The 20,798-nt window shown below is 56.8% G+C and overlaps 8 protein-coding genes across 8 annotated transcripts; 6 read left to right on the top strand and 2 right to left on the bottom strand.

Annotated features, from left to right (window-relative positions):
- Positions 1 to 111: 111 nt before the first annotated feature.
- On the bottom strand, positions 112 to 2,102 carry BGZ61DRAFT_534981 (uncharacterized protein; the record flags this gene model as incomplete). Its single annotated transcript, XM_046254216.1, has 2 exons — positions 112 to 1,235; positions 1,286 to 2,102. 2 exons carry the CDS (start codon positions 2,100 to 2,102, stop codon positions 112 to 114), a joined length of 1,941 nt encoding a protein of 646 aa, XP_046101467.1.
- A 3,275-nt stretch (positions 2,103 to 5,377) lies between these two features.
- BGZ61DRAFT_480580 (peroxysomal citrate synthase) lies at positions 5,378 to 6,964 on the top strand (the record flags this gene model as incomplete). The annotated part of the gene is made up of 2 exons (XM_046249209.1): positions 5,378 to 6,594; positions 6,685 to 6,964. The coding sequence occupies 2 exons, from the start codon at positions 5,378 to 5,380 to the stop codon at positions 6,962 to 6,964; spliced, it is 1,497 nt and encodes a 498-aa protein (XP_046101466.1).
- Positions 6,965 to 7,176: 212 nt separating this feature from the next.
- On the top strand, positions 7,177 to 7,985 carry BGZ61DRAFT_63511 (uncharacterized protein). Its single transcript, XM_046256940.1, has one exon. It carries the CDS (start codon positions 7,389 to 7,391, stop codon positions 7,881 to 7,883), a length of 495 nt encoding a protein of 164 aa, XP_046101465.1. The 5' UTR covers positions 7,177 to 7,388; the 3' UTR covers positions 7,884 to 7,985.
- Positions 7,986 to 9,187: 1,202 nt separating this feature from the next.
- On the top strand, positions 9,188 to 10,289 carry BGZ61DRAFT_357666 (uncharacterized protein; the record flags this gene model as incomplete). Its single annotated transcript, XM_046240896.1, has 3 exons — positions 9,188 to 9,271; positions 9,345 to 9,928; positions 9,986 to 10,289. The coding sequence occupies 3 exons, from the start codon at positions 9,188 to 9,190 to the stop codon at positions 10,287 to 10,289; spliced, it is 972 nt and encodes a 323-aa protein (XP_046101464.1).
- A 1,028-nt stretch (positions 10,290 to 11,317) lies between these two features.
- On the bottom strand, positions 11,318 to 12,299 carry BGZ61DRAFT_63488 (uncharacterized protein). The gene has a single exon (XM_046256939.1). The coding sequence runs from the start codon at positions 12,020 to 12,022 to the stop codon at positions 11,438 to 11,440; it is 585 nt and encodes a 194-aa protein (XP_046101463.1). The 5' UTR covers positions 12,023 to 12,299; the 3' UTR covers positions 11,318 to 11,437.
- On the top strand, positions 12,095 to 12,757 carry BGZ61DRAFT_357591 (uncharacterized protein; the record flags this gene model as incomplete). The annotated part of the gene is made up of 3 exons (XM_046240891.1): positions 12,095 to 12,261; positions 12,324 to 12,598; positions 12,660 to 12,757. 3 exons carry the CDS (start codon positions 12,095 to 12,097, stop codon positions 12,755 to 12,757), a joined length of 540 nt encoding a protein of 179 aa, XP_046101462.1.
- Positions 12,758 to 14,359: 1,602 nt separating this feature from the next.
- On the top strand, positions 14,360 to 14,746 carry BGZ61DRAFT_534977 (uncharacterized protein; the record flags this gene model as incomplete). Its single annotated transcript, XM_046254215.1, has 3 exons — positions 14,360 to 14,450; positions 14,555 to 14,654; positions 14,716 to 14,746. The coding sequence occupies 3 exons, from the start codon at positions 14,360 to 14,362 to the stop codon at positions 14,744 to 14,746; spliced, it is 222 nt and encodes a 73-aa protein (XP_046101461.1).
- A 1,741-nt stretch (positions 14,747 to 16,487) lies between these two features.
- On the top strand, positions 16,488 to 20,739 carry BGZ61DRAFT_357873 (uncharacterized protein; the record flags this gene model as incomplete). The annotated part of the gene is made up of 2 exons (XM_046240916.1): positions 16,488 to 19,514; positions 19,561 to 20,739. 2 exons carry the CDS (start codon positions 16,488 to 16,490, stop codon positions 20,737 to 20,739), a joined length of 4,206 nt encoding a protein of 1,401 aa, XP_046101460.1.
- Positions 20,740 to 20,798: the final 59 nt, after the last annotated feature.

The following is a 20,798-nucleotide window of genomic DNA, read 5'->3' as shown; positions in this document are numbered from 1 at the left end:
AGACATGTAGACATGTATGTATGTAATAATAACCCATCGCGCCAGAACGCCGTCGCCGTCAATCCCAATGCTGCTACTCCAGGACACTTTGTCGGTCCGTGTACATCATGCTCAGTTTCTGAAGCTCTGCCAAGTGTCCATTATCGACGGGTCTTTGATCGCGTCGTCGACCCAACCCAGCATCTCTCTGTTGTCGTCCAGCACCCTCGCATACTCGAGAAGCAATCGCAGGACATAGATCTGCATATCCTCCTTGCGGAGCACCCTCTCCGCCCACGCTTTGCCATCCAAGGCCATCTTCTCCGCTGCTGCGTCGTGGCCGTTCCGGCCCTTGTAGCCTAGGAAATACTCCATGATGCCGTAAAAGTCACCGAATCGGCTGTCCATGGGGACAAAGTGCTTCCACGCCACGAGACGGCTGTCATGCCACTCGCGGAAGAGGGTCGCCTTGATAGGGAGCGAAGTCGAGCGCAGAAAGCCGAGGTAGCGTCCAGAAAAGGAGTTTCCGTCGATGTCGGGAACGTACTTGTAGCGGAACTGCTCTTTCATCTTCAGCCCCTCCACCGGGTGGAAATACAGGTCGGTGTACCAGCACGTGCCGTCGTCGGTTTGGGATGCACACATGAGCTCAATAAAGCCCATGTCCGACCACTCGCTGACCCATTCGCTCATCCTTCCCTCGGCATGGGCGCTCACATGATACTCCTCTTCCGGCATGGCGAAGTTCTCCAGCCTGCCCTTTCCAGATTCGACCAACGCCAACTTGGTGCTGTTGTTCATCGCCATGAAGCGGTGACGGTGGAAGCCACGCCAGTTATCGGGCATGTTCTGGCCTCCCGTAGCCACGCCTCTCCAGACAGCCTTATCGCCCTTCTTCTTCCAGGGGCCACCGCGGTTTGTGCCGCCTGTAAAGCGCTCCTCCTCATTCCAGTAGATGGGCGCGGGGAGCAAGATTTCGTTGTTGACGCCCAGCTTGGAACCTCCGAACATGGGAAACAGGACCTTTGTGGATGCCACAGAAATGGGGTTGATGATGATGCCTTCCAAGCCTTGGAGGTCAGGTTGGTGGCACAAGTCGGTCGCTAGGGACGAGTTGGAGACGTAGCCCTTGTACATGTGGTCTTGAGCGTTGGTAGATTCGATAGTAGGCTGGTGATCAAAGTTGGACTGCATTGCAGCTGTGCGAGCACGGCTCTCGGGGGGGCAACCACGACGGACAATAGGCCAGTACGGCTCTGCGAACGGGTTAGTAGGCAAGATGCGGGTTAGAGTTAGGAGAACATACTCTCCTCCTCCCAATGCTTGGCTGGGATCTTGGTGGATTTGTCTCCGGTGCCGGGCCTGGGGAGTTTTTGGAAGACGGACTTGACGTCCTTGGGGGCGGGTAGGCCAAAGGTGGAGGAGGCGGTTTCCATGTACTTATTGATGTCTTCCCAAGGAACGACTAGACGGGGTTCGTCCATGGCATTTAGAGCAATGTCCATGTCGGGCAGCAAATGGACGATGGAGTCGATCATGTCCTTCCAGATGAGGGTCCAGAACCAATCGCTAGTAGTGTTCGTCGTCTGATCCCTGACGTGGATCTTCATCTCGAAGCTCCATGACTCCTTGCGGATGATATCCGGAGGCACACCCCAGAATGGCGCGAGGTCGTGGTAAACTTGATCGAAGAAGTCCTCAACAATGACGGCGTCGTTTTCCTGGGCAAACTTGAACCACTCGTCGAATCCGGGCGGAGGGTGGCGACCACGGCGCTGGCGATACGCCTGAGCAGCTTCCTCTAGAGTCTTGGACTCCTTGGCCACGAGCTCAGAGAAAGTCTGCTCGGCATTATTGATGAGCTGGTCAATGGGGTGCGAGCCCTTGCCACTCGACTCGTCCTTAGCCGGCGGGTGTTCGGGGCGAGCATTTGGATCGGTGTGACCGCTCTTGGGAGGCTGGTTGGAACCTGGCGTGTCGTGGGAGAGAGGCGATTGTGACGCGCCTTGTGATTTGCGACTTAGACTGTAAAAGGCAAATATGACGAGGGCGGCGACCACGATGTAGCGGAAGAAGCTCGACGGTCGGCGAGGGTGAAAGCCGGGGGAGCGTAGCCTGGCCATTGCGGCGAGGTTTGTTTGAGGAGGAGAGGGGTCTATCTCGGTATCGATCGGATCGTGGTTGGTCGTGGACTCGCAGTCGAAGATCGAGCGGTGCGTGGATGTCTGGCGCCAGCGACAGAAGACATGCAACGAGGCTCGATTCGGAGGGTCGTCGGAGATTGATGAGAGCGGGAGATGGTTGACGAGGAGGTGACGAATCCTTTACCTCATGGCTACTGGCGGTTGTGAGGGTCGAGGAGATGTCCCGGGCTGGAATGAAGCCGGGAGACGTCGCGGGGGGTCGGGGGATGGAGAGATGGAGTCGGGAGGATGGAGTCGGGAGGGACGAATTAAGGAGTGGACAGACAGTTTGCGACGCCAAAGAACGAGGAACAAGATGCCAGAGGACAAGGGGCACAAGGACGAGAAGCAGGACAGCGAGGCTCAAGAGAATGTGGGAGGAGGAATCGGGAGAGGAAGAGAAGGAGATTTAGCCCCGTTGCAGAAAATCATCCCGAGAGCGATGATGGAAGTTGGCTCCTTTGTCCTTTGCGGTGCCGCCGTGCGTGTTGCGGCGCGCACTGCGGGTGCGTGGCATCAGGCTTCCCGCCCGTCGCCATTTTTGGGACTTACAGGGGCCCATCTGGACGGAAGCCCGCTAGAGCCAACCTTAGTGGAGCACCGGGGGGGACCCTGTTTAGTGGAGCACTGCACTGTGCCAGACTGCCAGTACGCAGCAGGGGGAGGCTCAGCGCCGTCGGTACAGGGGCGGTAAAGGCTTGTTTGGATGAAGGCGGCGCCGCACTGTGCTGTTGTGGGTATGAATGAATGCTACGTGCGTGGAGAGTAACAGTAGACCGCTGGTTGTGCGCATCAAGAATAGATGGTGACGTGATAGACGAGTCAGCGGACAATGCAGAGTATGACAATGCAAAGTATGCAAAGGTGACACTGAGAGCCACCGGAACTCTTTGCGCGCTGAATGACGACCACTGAGAGTTTGGAGAGGGCTTGGAGAGGCGTGGACAAACCAACCATAAGAGATGTCTCACATTACTCTAATGGCCACAGCATGCTGGAGCCAATGTGATTTGTTCTGCATGTCGCTCCGTGTCAGTGTTTCTACTACACATGTCTCGCTAATTTTCACATACTCAAACCTGTTGAGTATGCCTACGGTAGTGACCTGGCCAGTTGCTCAGTACGCAGTACGCAATACGCAGTACGCCATAGACGGTACTTGCACAGTGCGCTATGCCTCCTGCAGGATCAATCATGGATGATGGGTGGGCGACGCGTGTCAGATGCGCCCCTAGCTTGCAACATCCAACATTCAACATCGAATCCTCAAACACTGAACAATCCATGTGCTTTGAGCCCGCCAAAGTGCTCTGCTTTGTCGGCTCCCGGTTGGTTCGCCCCTGCTGACGATGCCCCTATGCGCGGATCCTCCACAAGCATCACGGCTGGCGGCTCTATCGCACGCACACCTCTCTTCTCCCGCTGGGCGCCTACAGCGCACCTCCAATCGGAACCTCGAGGGCCGCGTTGCAATAGAAACATGTCCCCCAGCGCCAGCGTCAACTCCCCGCAACGGAGGGTGGCTTGGTGGTGGAGTCTGCGTGGTAGCATGGCATGGTTGCAATACGGTGGCAGGGAAACTCCCAATTTCTTGACGAGGCTCGATGACGAGTCGCCGTGTATCCACGTGTATGCGCACGCAGAAAGGGGCCCGGCTCTGCTCGAGTAACTGACCGATGGCATGATGCCTCATCAATTCGTTGATGCAATCTGCGCCACGAATAGACTCTATACCCTGTATTTGCTCATTCTCATCTGGCGGCCAAGCTCTATAGTTGAAAACATCATCCAGTGAGGCTAACGGGAACTGGGTTTGTCCCGAGCCCCTGAACGGTGTGGCGGTCCTGACGCTACCGTGGCGTCAAATCCCTGGGACACACGGCCGATCTGGAGTTGATTTCTTCCGTCTCCTGACGGGCGGGGCGTTGCACATTTGCAGGCGCTCTTTGCAGCCACGAGGTGTTTGCGGCCGCTATTTGCGAGACTAATCAAAAGAGATCTTCAAATGACCCTGTCGTGGTGGCTGTGGTGTCCAGTAAGCTCGGGACTATTGGGAACAAAGAGCCAGCCCAGGGCATTCCGGTGTTCCGATCGACAAAAGGCTGGTTTGGATGGGTGGAGCGCACTCTAACACAATGGAGACCCCCAGATGAAGCAAGACATGTCAAATCTCCAGTCGTTTAATCCTTGGTGGCTTGGCATCCGAAGTCCCGAATCCTACTGTCCCTTTGGAAACATCTAAGCCTCGATCTCTCAAGCCAATCGCTCTCCTTTGCCATACAGAGGATTCTGAATCCTCCTCTCATTCTATGGCTTGTCGCAGGCGTGGTTGATGTTGAAGGTATGGTTTCAGGAGCCGTAGGAACCACTTTGAAACGGAGCCCGACATCAGTAACAGCGGTACTCCCACGGGTCGTACAAGCCCCGGTTTCTGCAAGACAGACCATCTCGTATTGGCGAATGACTGCCGGCCAGTGGAAAGAAGAGCCGTCGAAACCGGTCAAGGACGCCCGACCCAACTCCAGATTCAACGTGAGGTGGACCTAAGAGCTTGGCGTTCAGATCACCACAAGCCAGTTTCGGGCAGATCCGAGCTCGTCAACTCTGTTTGAACTGGGGTAGCTATCTATCATGACGCCCCGGCATTGCCCATCTTACGGAGTCGGCGACTAATGGCATCGGGCCATCGGCAACAAAAGGCCAGGATCGAATCGATGCATGCAGCTCCCGGAAATAACTACGCCATGTCGTCGGCGCATCCCTGGCTTGGACCACGTCAGTTGTTCCGGCACATGGCCACCATCCTTTCCGAGTCCTTTACTCGATTACAACCAAAGTTCAGCCAAAAGCCATTGTAAGTTCCAGCCCAAGTAGACTGCCAGTCGGTGTGGATGCATCGTCCACGGCACGGAATTATTTGTTCCCGCCCCATTACAGACCTCGGTATTTCGGTAAGCTCGTCGCGGCATGTGGACCGGCCTCGGCGGTCCAATCATATGCCAATCAGATGCCGGCGACCCATGATCATCATGACCTCGGCGAGCAGTAATATTGTTTTCGTCCTCTCTCAAATATCACAGCTTACCTTTATTTCACTCATCCAAGTAGAACGAAGCTGAGAGAGTAGACAGGCATTCTGGCTTCATTGACTAGCTATCCGGCTCTTCTTCGACTCCTAATTCCTGCCATACTCGTCTCCTTCACACGCCTTGAGGATGGCCATCAAGAGCGTCCCCAAGCAGTCGTTGACGGTGATCGACAACCGCACTGGAAAGGCTTATGAGCTGCCCATCACGCACAACTCCGTGCTCGCCACTGACATCAAGAAGATCAAGGCAGAGCCGCAAGGTGACCGGCCCGAGGATGAGACGAACCAAGGCCTCAGGGTCTACGATCCTGCTTACATGAACACGGCCGTGGTTCAGAGCAAGATCACCTACATCAACGGCCAAGATGGAATCCTCCGCTACCGTGGGTATCCCATCCAACAACTGGTCGACAAGAGCAACTTCCTCGAGTCGGCATTCTTGCTCATGTATGGAGAGCTACCCACCAGCACCCAAAGCAGCAACTGGCAGGATGAAATCATGCACCACACTTATATCCACAGCGACATCGAGGCCATGTTCAAGTCTTTCCGCTACGACTCTCACCCCATGGCCATGCTGACCTCTGCGTTTGCCACCATGGGCGCCTTCGCACCCGAGGCGAACCCCTCTCTGCAAGGCCAGAAGCTGTTCACCAACGCCGCGTCCGGAGATCTGGAGGCGCTCAAGGTCCTCGACAAGCAGATCCTTCGCATCATTGGCAAGGCTCCCACTCTTGCGGCGGCGTCCTACCGCATGCGACAGGGCCGCCCCTTCAACCGACCAGCGCAGGGCCTCTCTTACACGGGCAACTTCCTGTATCTGCTCGACCATCTGTCTGGCAGCGAGTACCGCCCACACCCCGTGCTTGAGAAGGCGCTCGACGCGCTATTCATCATCCACGCGGACCACGAAGTCAACTGCTCCACGGCGACGGTGCTTCAGGTCGGCAGCTCCCTGGTGGACCCTTACAGCGTCGTGGCAGCCGGCTGCGCAGCGCTCTACGGCCCGTCCCACGGCGGCGCCTCCGAAAGCGCCATCCGCATGCTGATGGAGATTGGATCTCCCGAGAACGTTCCCGCCTTTATGGAGAAGGTGGAGAAGCGCGAGCGAGTCCTGGTCGGGTTTGGCCACCGCGTCTACAAGAACGTCGACCCGCGCTCCACCGCGATCCGCCAGCTTGCCGAGGACGTCTTCAAGGTCACCGGCCGGAACCAGCTCCTCGACACCGCTCTGACCCTTGCCAAGTACGCCAGGGAGAGCGAGTTTATGCGCAGCCGAAACCTGTACCCCAATGTGGACTTTTACTCAGGCTTGATCTACCAGGCTATGGGCTTCCCTCTCGAGTAAGTTTCTTGCTTCCCCTCCCGCTACTAATGCACTGCACAAGACAAACCCGATGACTTCGGTTCGACCATGCTAACTATTGCGTTTAGCTTCTACCCTGTCCTCTTCGCTGTTCCCCGATGTGTTGGCTGGTTGGCCCACTGGAGGCAGCAAATGCTCAACCCCTCGGGCGTGAAGATCTGGAGGCCTAGACAATTGTACCTGGGCCACGGACAGAGGGACTACGTTGAGGTTGAGGACCGCCAAGTCAAGGCGGATGGCACAGTATTCGATGGACCGACCCAAGTTGAACACGGAGGAGACAGCAAGAGGAACCACCTTGCAACTTACAAGGATGAGAGTGGCGTAATCCTGAAGCCCAAGCTTTGAGAGCAGTTTATTTGGAGATTGCATCGGGCCGCCTTTTATGTAGTATATATAGATCCCATACCGCGGCGTATGATGAGCCTGGAGCTGATCTCAGAACATGTTGTGTATTTTAGTCATATGGTACAGGGACCGTAATATACCACTTTAAATCTGAGTCGATGCTTACACAGTGTCCTATGTGAGAATGTTGATCTTGGTATAGGATAGAAAAAAAAGGAGAGGTCTACGCATGTAGTTTTGTATCACTGGTTGTTTGCTGCATCACCATGACTCTTACAGTCTCACCACTGATGCTAGTGTGCAGCCTATCTCCGGTCCATGGGCCTGGTTTCTCCGGTCCTGCACCGATATGTCGCGGGTTTACTCCGCAGATGGGATCTAGTTAAGGGCAGTGGATATTCAATGCCTGGTGGTTCTTCCGAGAATGCACCGTGCTCGAGTCGTACTGCATCAAGAAGTGTTATGTGCGCGCTCCCTCATAGACGCAGGTGGGCCTACACCATGTGGCAGCCCCTGCATCAACTTCGGCACCTCCGTGAAGTCCTCTAACAGCAACAAACCCCGAGATCAATTTGCCGTCAATTCGCCGAGGATTGAGCGGTCTGCGGTGCTCAGCCGGCACGGTCTCTCAACGCCCGTCGCTCCGGGAGCTATAGCTCACTTGTATGTAATGAGAATGCTGGAATTGTGGGGGTGGGCCGGGTTGCGGTTCCGGACTCTCCAGAGATCGGCCGGCGGCCAGCGGCCTGGTAGACGTTGGAGCGCCCGTGGGCCGTGGGGGTGTATTAGTTTGGAAATAAAGCCGATCAGAAACGGATTCTGGCGAGAGAAAGGGTTGTGCTTGCGGGTTGCTCGGATAATTCGTTGGGGATGGGGCGGTGGTGGGCAAAGAATGAGCGGTGCGGGCGCTTGGATGTAGGCGGCGGGTGTGGTGACATGGGGATGTGTCGGGTGAATGACGGAGCTCCGACTCGGCATGAAATGTACCTCACGGCGGGTTGGTGAGCGGGCTGTACAAGAGACAAGGAAAACCAGAGCAGAGGAAGTAAAATTAGCAAACCATGACTGATTCTCGACACGGGAGAGCGTCATCGTCGTCGTAGAGGTCGTCTCTGGCTCCCCATGTTGGCTGCCCCCCGTGATAACCGTCTGGGTGGCCGTCGCACGGTATCTCGGTCAGTGGTGATGGCAGCGAAGCAATTACCTAACATTGACCTAACTTATAAACAGCGGATGCTCGCGGGATGGCTAGTCGCGGCTGCGAGCGGCGGTCGACGCTGACATCCCACGTCTCGATGGCCGGCGGGCGAGGGGGGGGGGGGGGGGGGGGCTCTGGTGAAGAGAACAACATCGTGGCAGAACGGGCGACTGGGCGGCCGGGTGAAGCCATCGCGAGGGCAGGAGAGGCAACCGCACACGGCGAAAAAGATAGGCTAGATATCGTCAGGCATGGGGATGTTGGGGAAGATGGAGAAGGGGAAAAGGAAGATCCAGGGCCGCGGGACGGGCTTCTAGAAAGATGCGGCACGAACCAGGCCATGACAGATGGCGAACAGGCGCTGGCCAACAAGAGCCCAGAGTGCGCGTCGGGGTGTTGCGCCGCTAGCCGGAAGCGGACTACGGCTGTCGGATGACCGATGACGGACAGTTAGCGACAGCAAGGGATAGCAAATCCCCGCATGCGCTTCTGTTTCTCTTACCACACCAAAATCCAACCGCCCGGATAGCGGGCGAGCAACGCATTCAGACCATGTACCTGCCTCGCACGGCACTGCGCCGAGAGCGGCCGACAACGAGACTTTCCTGCCCTCAGGTACTTACTTACCTTCCCGAGTCGACCAACACAGCCGCCAGCGCCCGCCGCCAGTGGGGATCGCCGCCAGTGTGCCGGGTCCCTTACTCAGACGAGGCCAGGTTTCCATGATCCATCCCTCTGCCGGCGGCGGCCGATTGCAGCCATCATGTCACGGCAAGATAAAAAAGGGAGGTGGAGGAAAGATAAAAGCTTTCTTCTGGGACTTTTCTTCAGCTCGTTTTCTCTCTCCTCTTCATCACAGCTTCCATTCTCTGCAGATTGCCTGAGATATATCCCACTTACAGCTACGTCATTTTGTCCCGCAACCCGCAACCCGCCACAAAACACCACGCACTCCTACTTTGGCACGTGAAGACCATCACCAAGCCCACGTCCACACCCTCAACAACCCACTCCAACACATCAAAATGAACACAGGCGTTGTCCACAGCCGCTTTCTGTCCCAGGCCGATGAGCTTGGCGTCGTCGCCGTAGGCTTCTCCGGTGGCCAGGTATGTTTGCCTCAATGGTCCCTCCACCATTTGATTCCTGTACCCTTTTGCTGACGTTGCTGTGCCCCACCAGACCAAGGAGGGTGTCGATGATGGCCCAACTGTCCTTATCGAGTCCGGTCTCCTGGAGCAGATCAAGAACGAGCTCGGCTACAAGATCTTCGGCGACCAGACCGTCCAGCAATTCAAGGAGCTCATCCCCGCCTCCGACCCCGACTTCCGCGGCATGAAGAAGGCTCGTCATGCCTCGGCCGTCACCCGCTCTATTGCCGAACAGACCTACGAGCAGTCCTCCAAGGGCCGAATGGTCCTCACCCTCGGCGGTGACCACAGCATTGCCATTGGCACCATTGCCGGTACTGCCAAGGCTACCCGTGAGCGCCTCAACCGTGAGATTGCCGTTATCTGGGTCGATGCTCACACCGACATCAACACCCCCGAGAGCAGCGACAGCGGTAACATTCACGGCATGCCTGTGGCCTTCCTGACTGGCCTGGCCACGGAGGAGAACGAGGAGTACTTTGGCTGGGTCAAGGAGGACATGCGCATCAGCGTCAAGAAGATTGTCTACATTGGTCTGCGATCCGTCGACCTTCCCGAGCGCCAGATCCTCCGGGAGAACGGCATCAAGGCCTTTAGCATGTTTGACATTGACCGGTAAGCCACACGGAATTCATTCACATCATTTGTACCAGAAACTGACAATAACCTTAGCCACGGTATCGGTCGCGTCATGGAGATGGCCCTCGCCCACATTGGAAGCGACACCCCCATCCACCTGTCCTTCGATGTCGACGCCCTCGACCCCATGTGGGCTCCCAGCACCGGCACTCCCGTCCGTGGCGGCCTGACCCTGCGCGAGGGTGACTACATCTGCGAGAGCGTGCACCAGACCGGCAACCTAGTGGCCGTCGACCTCGTCGAGGTGAACCCCAAGCTGGCCAGCGAAGAGGCCGAGCAGACGATCCGCGCGGGCTGCTCGCTGGTGCGGTGCGCCCTCGGTGAGACGTTGCTGTAAAGCGCGAAAGTGATTTGGTGACGAGCAAGAGATGGAGACGAACAAGTGACGGAGTTTATGGATTGGCATGGATGCGGAATTATTATATACCCTTGAGTTGAAAGAATGATCAACAGGCCGGCGCAATATAGGACTCCCATAGGAGTAACGAGATCACTCTCGAACAAAATAGAACGACGCGTATTCCTCAGGAAACCTGATGTTTTTGTCTTACTTGGCTTGTGAAAATGTGAGAGCGTGGTGCAATCCGGAGCCAAGTACTTGGTTGTTCACTCGATGAGACGCATTGCTTCACCGTGTACCTGTTTCGCCCTGAATTTCCTCTCTGACAGCCTCACTTTGTTGTCTTGATCGTGGTGACCTGGTGGTGCAGTAAGTACAAGGTGTAGCCCAGTACCGACAGACAGCACACCACTATTACTCCAGCACCGAGGGCATATCGACCCGCGCCACAAATGCCCCTTGATTAACCCCCTAAACGAGGCCATCATGAGGCTGGAAACGCCAGGAAGCCCAGGGTAATTACTTTCCGCACGTGGATCCGACAATCAAAACTTCCAATTACCTTCCACGCATCATTTGACAGTTTGACAGCTTCCCTAACCCTCCACGACACCCGGCCTGCCCCCCCCCCCCCCGCCCCCCCTGTAAATATCCCCAGCCATCGCATTTACGGGGCGGGTAGGCCCACTTAACCGGCCCTCGCGCCGCGCCGCCAACCACCCAACCACCCCGAATTTGGCCGAATGGCGCTGGAGCTCCAACGGGATTGCGTCCCTGAGCTCCCTGAGATGCACATTCATATGGACAGGCAAAAGCCACCTTTTTTTTTCTGCCAGGGATTCGTTTTCTCCGAGTCTGTTGTTGTGTTTTGATTGAACCCTCCCTCCCTTTTTTCGCAACGCCATTTTCGGCTTGCCGTTGTAACCTTTGCCCTCCGCCCTCCCGCCCGTAATTCCGCCCGATACAACACCACTTTCTTATCTCGACATCATCGACGTCGACTCCTCCCTCCTACTCCTAGCTGCGTAACCGATCAGCCGCCCGCTGCCAAGACCGCCGCCACGACAGCAACCCGCGTTCTCCACCTGCGAACCGACATCCCAAGCGCAGCCAGAGCGGCCGCACCAGAGGCATCACCGCCCAGTCTACCAGCCCAAGCCCAGAGCATCCCGCCCGGGTTGGCTCATCGCGCTGCGAAAAAGCGACAGCGAGGCGGTCACGAGCCGTTGCCCTCGCCGTATTTGCACGCCCGCCCAGCCGGATCGGCGGGCACGCGGTTTGTTTGGGCTGCGTGGAACGGGGCGCTTGGGCTTGAGCGCCTCCCGACGCAGCAGACGTGGCCGATTTCGCGGGATTGGGCATTGAAACGAGGGCATCGTCACCAGACGTTTCCGCCCCTTTCTTTCAAGTGGCCTTGGGCCTTTGGGTTGTGGTGCGCGCGAACTTATTAAAGCACGCACTGTATTTGTTGCGGAGAGTTTTGGTTCCGCAGAGCGCGACGTCATCACCATCCACTGCTTTTCGCTTAACGAGGACAGAACGAGGACCATTCGACAGCAACAGATCCCTTCATCGGGTTCTTTTGGAGTCTCCGGCACTCCCAATCTCAACATCACGCCGTTGCACCTCTCGCGTCCCGAATCACCTATATCACCATCTCCCACCTCCCTCGTCCCCCTCGACTGGTCGACAGGCTTTCGATCTGACGACAACCTCACCATCATCCCCATCCACCACCCATATACCTGCACAACGCTCCATTCACCATGGTCGCCAAATCATCATTTGCCGGCGGTTCGTCCATGACGTACGACGAGAGCCGAATCACCAGCCATGTGCGGACCTACAACTGGCCGCCTCTGCAGCTCAACTTCTGGATCTTCGTCATGCTTCTCGCCTCGTGCACCGTCATCGGCGTCTTCTCAACCTTTATCCAAATCCAAAACCAACTTCTCCTTCCTGTACCTTGGTATGTCGTCTCAAAGTGCCCCAGCTCCCACGATCAAATAGCTAACAAGAATTCCTGCGCAGGTACTTCCCCTACCTCATCACGGTCGCGTCGCTTGGCATCTTATTCATTGGCATAATATTCTGGTTGATTGCTCAACGACGACTGTTGCCGGCAATTGTCATGATTGGAGCATTTATGCTCTTCGTCCTGTGGCTAGTCGGTTTGGTCATTGTCGCGATCCAGCTGTTTGGTCCTAGCAACTCCATCAACAGCGTCTGTAGTGTTGAGGTATTTGGTCGGAACCCCACAGGACAAAACGAGGCGACGATGGCATGGTTACAACAGAGGAACATCTGTACGTGAAGTCCTTATTTTCCTGCGTGGTGGAATTAATTGCTAACGAATACACGAAACAGGTCAATCATGGCAGTTAGTCTTCGCCATGACTCTAATTGGAGTCATTTTCCAGATCTGGGTCATGGTCATGTCTTACCAGGTGTTTGTCATGTCGTAAGCAGACTGGAGATGACCACTATGGCAAGCGACTACTCACGCTGCACGAACACAACCAACACACCTTGCTGTCGACTCTTTTTGTGTATCGAAACGATCAGATTGAGCGGCAAATCCGAGGACGGTTGGCGACGAATTATTTTATATATGAGTATATGATGCATTACAGCGCGGAAAAGGAGTCGAATTTGAGTTGTATAATGGGAATACTAGAATCAGCATCACAAGGAGTTTTTTGCGCCCGGGGGAAGGGCCTGGCCTCCAGAACAAGAGGCAGGATGCATATTTGCGAAGAGTCGAGTAGGAATCTTGTACAAGAATGGCTGGAACTACCGAACTACGATAACTGGGCCAGAATTGGGACCCGGCAATGGAGGTTGATAATAATGTATAGCACATCTTCGGATGAGATCAGTCTGTCGGACTAGTCATAAGCTTGTCGTCCACTATGCCCCTCCTGTGACGCCGCCCGTTGGCGCTCTTCCATTGTTGGCTCCCTCCCCGAGCCTCCCGTAACGTGACTGCACGATGGTGGATGTCGGACGGACTGGTGTGCGGTGGTCTGGGGCCCAGAATCGGTCAGTTCGGCACTGCGGGTACGGTGTCTCGGCGGCACTGGGGCACCAATTCACGATAGTCGCACTAACAGGCGGCCTCTCGCGCCGTCAAGCTGTCTAACTGCTCTGGTTCCCTACGCTGCCCATGTGCGATCTAAGCAATCTTCCATGCCACGCTGCGTGGTGGGATGGGCGCAGGGTTGTGGTTGTTGCTCTTTTCAGCTCGGTGCCCCTACCATCCGGCCGTCGTTCAGACAAGTCGCACAGCCCCCCTCCCCCGCTGTCCCGCTTGCTTGGTGTCAAGGGTCTGGATTCAGCTGGGTAGGGGAGGAGAAATGCAAGTGTGCTTTTAATTGCACTGCACTTTGCGTGAGAGCACGACTTGCGGTCTTTGAAGGACAGTGAAGGACAGTGAAGGACAGAGCTGTAACAGGGTCAGCTGTGTAAGATCACCACAATTCCCACACACCCCGTAACTTTCCCGCAATGTCCTTGGATCAGGTTCGTCCTAAATAACCTCACCACCCCCGCACGTATCTGCACCCGAAAGCTTGTACCAACCGGTGACTTCTCAACAGCCTGCTACTGGACCACGATAAGCACGTCGCCCACGATCGGCGTTTGCCGGACGCGGGTTCAAGGGCCAGACTGCACCCGCGACAGGGTCTAGAATGACGTAGCGGGGCCGGCTGAGGGTCCCTTACCCGCTTGTTGGCTGAGGCTTGTTGGCTGGCTTGGGAGGGTGGTCACGGTGCGGTGGATGTGAGTTTGGGTCTAACCGTGAGCTTGCAAGCTGGCACAGGTTAAGCTGGACAAGGTGGGAGGGGAGGGGATAGGGATGGGAAAGACGACATGCGCCGCGTTATCCATCCTTTCCACCACGCCCTGTGCCAGACTGGACGGACGGGTATAAGAAGGACCCTGAATTCCCCTTGTTTTATTGATACCCCTCTTTTTACTTTCCCCTTGGCAAGCCATCTCTCATCCGTTACTACACCAAAGCCAACCAACCAACCAACCAACTCCCACCCACCACAACCATCACAATGGATTTCCTCAAGAAGGCCGCCAGCAGCGTTTCCGGCGAGAAGAAGCAGGAGAAGACCAACGAGCCCCAGCAGGACTACGTTGACAAGGGTGAGTGATCTTCTCCCCCACCGCTTCTGCCCTCTCGGCCGCCATCCGCCATCGCCATGTGGCATGCCTGGAGTTGGACCATCCGCTAACAAACTCTTCCGCAGCCTTCGGCATGGCTGCCAAGAAGTCCGGCCACAACGTCGACGCCAACACGGCCGAGAAGATCACCGACGCCGGCCGAGGCATGTTCGAGAAGCTCACTGGGTAAGCCTCTACCGCGGTCGCATAGCAAGAGAGTAGCCTGCTAACCAAGACGGACCTACAGCAAGAAGGTCGACCCCAAGTACTCCAACTAAAGGGTTGCGAATACACTGGACGGACCGGGTGTTTTTGGTTGGGTGATTAATTCCCCGGATAGTGATGATCAAGTTATGGATACCAATGATGAACATCTTTCCTTGTTACGCTTGGCGTGCGATGACCATGTGCGTGAGATGTGCGTGAGATGCACTTGTGCCTGTGATGTCATGATGCTGCGCATGGGTCCGGCTACCAGGGATCTGGCCATGTCTCAGGCAGAGCCAAGAACACCAAGCAGGATATAGCCATCGCGGGGGATGATACTGTCGTATGATTGACATATCCCTCCCGGTTTGAGGGATTTGAGCGAAGATGCGTTATGAAATCACACCCAATGCCAGTTTATTGAGTTGTGACCTGATCAAACCGAAATCAAGGCACTCGCAGTACGATAATCTGCAGGGCCGGCGGGGATGATGGCCGGATACCACCCATCTGACTGATAAGTGATAAGATTCAGCGTGGAATGGTCCACTGATCTTGCAACCACAACAACCAGCGCTCTATCAACACTATTTCCATTCCTCATTTGCACAACTGCGCCCTTGGTTCGGTGCACACATTGGAGAACATCGAGAAGTCGGATACGATCCCTCATCTGTTTCAGAGATGAAGTCTCCACCTCTTTATTGGAAACGCTTCTCTAGCTGCATGAATCGGCGGGCTCTCAATTTAAATCGGAATCCCGCAATTGAGCAACAAGGGCCAGCCTGCTGAAAAACTCGCGTAGATGACGGCGGCAGTAACTGTCGCGAGCCAGGTATCCCACGTAAGATGGAGCTCTTGAGGTCCATGCTATGTAGTAGTTGAGAAGCAGTACGTAAGGCAAGGTAGCGTCGTCCACGCAACACTCAACGGTAGCCGCATGTTACAGGTGAAGGGATTATGGCGGTCGGATCTGGGTGTCCACGGCAACGCAATCGGGACTCCAGAACAACAGCCAGCGGAGCCCCGCCGCCGTCTTGGTCCGCCGCTAAGCACAGGGCTACAGGGGCCGTAGGGCGCCTTCTGCCCCTCTAACGACACCATCAGCACCACCACCACCACCTGGACTGCCGCCTCGGGGCGCTATCCAGGGGCCTTCCCAGGGAACCACAGGCGGGGGCCACACCCCGGATCCGTCAGAGGAGCTCTGTTTAGGCTTCCCGCCAGAGCCTCTGAGGCAACGTGCTGTTTTTTTCCTCTCCACCAGACGACACCTCGCAACAACCCGCCAGCAATTCGCGGCTCCTTGCCCCAGGCGCATCCGCATCATGCATCATGGCCGACGGTGATCAAGACCACGGCTACGGCTTCGGCCACAGCGACAGCCTAGACCCCGACGCCGGCCTCAAGCCGAGCCCACGCCCGTCCCCGAGCCCCAGCGCCCGGTCGCGTACCCGTACGCCCACACCACGGCGCGTCTCACCGGATGTATTTGGAGCTGAGACATCCTCAACGTCGCCCACCGAAATTCCTCCCCAACAGCGCGACCACCACGATTCCGCGAATACGACGCAGACCGCCCCAGACGCCTCGATGGCCACGGACGCTGATGCTCAAGAAAGACATGCCCCAGACACGAGAGACACGAGTGATACCCCTGCGGCGGCGCCTGCACCTGCCCGTTCGCCCGCCCGTTCGCCTGCCCCTGACGCAGCGACAACGAGGACAACTTCAACCACGCCCATATCAATGACGCTCAACCCACCCGAATTCCGCCAAAACACCCTCCAACCCGCCCTCCAGAGCAATGCCATGCTGCGCCCTCCCGCCCTGACTGTCGCCGACAGCAGCTACCTCTCGCCCGCCAACCTCGATGTGACCCATTACCCAGACGACTCGCTGACCGACGAAGAAGTCCAGCGCCACCTCCGCGATGTCGAGTCCAGCTTCCTTCCCTCCCTCTCGCCCATCCCTACTGGATCTACGAATGGTGACGGCGGGGTCGACGACACGTACCTGTTCGACTCGCCCACTAAGGCAGCCATGCCGGCACCGTTGGGCCGCCATGTTGAGGAAGATTCGACGACCAGTACTTCTGCTCTCGAGAACCTCAACTCATCGCCCACGGCTGCCGCTGCCGCTCGCACCATCTCTCGCGCTGTGAGCATGGCCAGCCAGCCCGACCTGCGCTCCCATGACTACGACGAAAACGACGACCAAGACGACGCCCACGACACCTCTCTGCTGTCCACTTCCACAGACCACGACGTTTCTCTGTCGCGATCGCACTCGTTGTCGGAGCGGATGGACCCTGGCAGCACCCCAGGGAACTCTCTACGCGGAAGGAAGCCCAGGTATCTCCGGAGTCGCTTTGGCAGCCAGAGATCTTCCACGTCGTCCTTTGCGACGAACCCTGACGACGGCAGCGACATCACTGTTGGACTAGGCACCGACTACGCCCTCCAATCTGGCGGCGCCGTTCCCGCCATGGGCATGCTGCGAAACACCAGCAACCCGATCCTGAGGTCCGTCAGTATTGGCAGCATGGGCTCCAACTTTGGCACCGACGACTACACCGATGCCTCGCTCCCCCAGCTAGCCCAGCTCGAGCCTCTTCCCGAAGTCGAGAGCCCCGAGCGGCCCCGACACTTGGACGTGCTTAGGACTCCCAGGCCTTCCAAGGAGAACTTCAACCCCGCGCCTACGGATACGGTCATTGCTCGCCATGTTAGAAACGTGCAAGTCCCCGAGTCCCTGGCCAAGGAGTACAAGTTCAAGGGTGGCCTCGAAACCCCCCGCAAACCTTCCTCCATTGTCGTAAGCGGCACGACAGGGCGACCTGGCAAGAACCTGACACTCAAGGAACAGAGCAGCACCATCGAGAGGCTCTCCAAGGAAAATTTCGACCTCAAACTCAAAGTCATGTTCCTGAGCGACCGACTTGACAAGCTATCGGAGGAAGGCATCAAAGAGATGATCTCGGAGAATGTTGAACTCAAGACCGGTCTTGCAGTGTTTCAACGGGACAACAAGATGCTGAGAAGAAGAGTCAAGGAGTTGGAGAAGCAGCTTAAGGATGAAGACGAACGACCCAGCACGGCCCGAAGTGGCACTTCGTCCACCGACCAGACTGCCCGTCTCTACGATGAGGAAGCGCAGGAGCGGGAGGAGGAGCTAATCTACCTGCGCGAGCGAGTTGAGGAGTACGCTACCGAAATCGAGAGACTGCGATCCGACAGCCTAAACAAGGAGTCGGATAGGCGGAAGCTCGCCGACATTGTGAGATCCCTCGGCGAGAGGACGACCGATGGCCTTGGCCGACAGGAAGAAGCCGACGTTTGGAAGGACCTCTTGGAGCAGGAGACGGCCCGCAGAGAACAGTCTGACGACGAGAACAAGAGAATGAGAGAGGAGATCTTCCGGCTCAAGCAGGACCTGACAAGCGCCCAGGGCGGCTTACATCACACAACCAACATCTACAACATCACCAAGAAGAACGGACAACGGGATATCAATGCCACACCGAGCCGCCCTGTCTCTGGTCTGTCCGGCGACATTGATGGATCCAACACTGCCTTCAGTTCGACTACCGCCACAACCCTTGTCGAGGAGCTGCGTCGGGAGAGCGAGCAGCTGCGTCACGAGAATGCGGAACTTCGTCGTGAAGTCGGTGCGCAAACGTCTATGCTGACCTCGAGGAACCGAGAAAAGGAGCGTCTTTACCAGGAGATCGAGGACCTGAAGATGGCACAGCGACGCGGCCGACCTGCTCCCTCCACCATCGACAGCCTTCTCGATCGGTCGGCGTCACAGATTGGCGGCCATGAGCGCTCGCATTCTCGTGGTAGCATCATGACACGCCAGACCCAGGTCGAAGAGGAAGCGGCGGAGCGCGAGGAACTGGAGAATAAGCTTGCCGAGCTGCGAGACAAGATTAGCGAAGTCAAACTACAGAACCAGGAACTGCAGCGCGAGCTAGAGACGTGCATGGAAGACTTCGAGACCGCGATTGAAGGCAAACGACAAGCTGAAGAGTCAGGAATGTCTCTGCAAGAGGATCTGGACAACGCCATGAACGACCTCGTTGCCCTGCAATCCGAGCGTGATGAGGCCCTCCGTGACCAGGGTGACATGGAGAATGAGTTTGAGGCTCTGCGAAAGGAAGCGCAGGAGGAGATTGATGCCCTAGAGTTGGAGGCCGACCAGCGCAACGACGAGATACAACGGGTCCAGGCGGATCTTCAGGATCGCTCAGAGAATTTCGACGCCTTGCAGGAAGAGATGCGAAAGATGAGCGAGGCCCTGATCCGACTCGAAGATGACTCAGAGAACCATCTCCGCCGCATTCAGCAGCTGGAGCAAGAGCTTGACTCGTCCAACAAGGAGCTGGAGGAGTTGGAGCAGAAGCTCATGGAAGCCAACGACAAGAACCAACGGCTCTCTGTTCAGCAAGAGTCTTCACAAGGCGAGATTGCCTTCCTGCGTGAAGAGCAAGAGGGCGATAAGATTCGCATTGGAGATCTGGAGGCAGCTCTCGCCAACGCCGAGCAGAGTATTCGCGACGAGAAGGAGCGCATCAAGGAGCTGGAGAATCGCCTGCAACAGGAGAGACACCAACGGGAGATTGTGGCGGACAGAGAGAAGGAGGAGGTGCAGCAGTTTGTCAACGAGCTCAACCGGGAGGCCTCGACGGCCAAGGATGAAGCACGACGTCTGCGTAAGAACCTAACGTCTAGAGAAGTCGAGGCCACGGAGTGGAAGGAGAGGCTGATGGAGCTGGAGAACAATTTGAGGGAGGCTTTGGGTGACCTTAATGGCACCCGCTCTTCTCTTCTCAAGGTATGTCATTTCGGGTTCGTAACTTGACGTCGCTAACTAGTCCCAGTCCATCGCCAAGCTCCAACGCGAGCTGGAGAATACAGTCCGGGACCTCGACACCAGCAAGGCGGCGCTGGTCGAGAAGGACCGCATCATCAAGCAGCGCGACTCTCTGCTCGAGTCCCACGCTCTGGAAAGCCGCAAGCTTGCCGAGCTTCTCGAGAAAGAGCGTGTTGGGCACCGCAACACCAAGTCGCAGTATGACTCCTTCCAGAGGACGCACCAGCACCTCACCCGAACGGCGAGCAGCCAGGATGTCCGAATTGCGGAGCTGGAGTCTACGCGGGGCCAGGATCGCAGGAAGATTACGATACTGGAGCAGACGGCCCGCGAACAGCTGCAGGAGCGGAACGAGTTGCTGCTGATGCTCTGGCAGAAGCTCAGCGCTCTTTGTGGTCGCGAGTGGGCGAGCAGCAACACCATCATCGATCGGCAGGTCTTGCCGTCCCTTGAGGTCATTGCCAGCCGACTGCCCGGGTTCTCTAAGAACCTGCTGGCTGCAGTCAAGGCCATAGAGACCATGGTTGCGTCTTTCGAGACTAGGATCAAGGCGGTGTCGCGAGACCTGTCGCGAGAGTACCAGACCCTCGAGAACAATCTGGATGTCCGGACGAAGAAGCTGGACCGCCTTGAGACCATGGTCAGAAACTCGGTCGCCTCTGGATCTTTGGGTTCCCACGATGCCCAGATCCGCATGGCTCGCATGGAAGAAGCTTACCGCCAACTCAAGGTCGAGAACGCGACGCTGCGCACGGCAAGCGACGTTCGCGCGAGGGCGGCGTATTCAAGCTCGGGTAACCCTGAGGCGCTGGTTCCAGTAGGAGGCGGCGGCTCACCGTCACCATCAATTCCCCGCGGTCCTGGCGATCAGATCAGAGACAGGGGCATCCGCTCAAGCCACAGCAAGACGAGGACTTCAACGATGACGAGGACATCTTCGTCGTCAGGAATACCCGTGCCTTCACCCAGCAGCGCTGGCCTTAGAGACATGGCGTTGACGGACGAAGCGGGAGCCAACAACGACAACAGGTGGCTATTCAGGCTGCGGGACATGGAATACAAACTCAAGATGGAACGAGAGGGACGCAATCAGGATAGACATGCAGCAAGGCAGCGGCTCGGCGGCTTGGAGTCGGAGAACCGCGACTTGCGAGAAAAGGTGCGAAGGGCCAGTGATCTCGACTAGATCAGGCGGCCAGCCACGTACCGAGCCGAGACACGCCGGTAGATGGAGTTGAGGATGAG

This window comes from Ilyonectria robusta (assembly GCF_021365365.1).
Source record: "Ilyonectria robusta strain PMI_751 chromosome Unknown BGZ61scaffold_16, whole genome shotgun sequence".
Lineage (NCBI taxonomy): Eukaryota > Fungi > Ascomycota > Sordariomycetes > Hypocreales > Nectriaceae > Ilyonectria > Ilyonectria robusta.
Note: the sequence above shows the minus strand (reverse complement) of the source record. Positions and strands in the feature narration are given on the sequence as shown.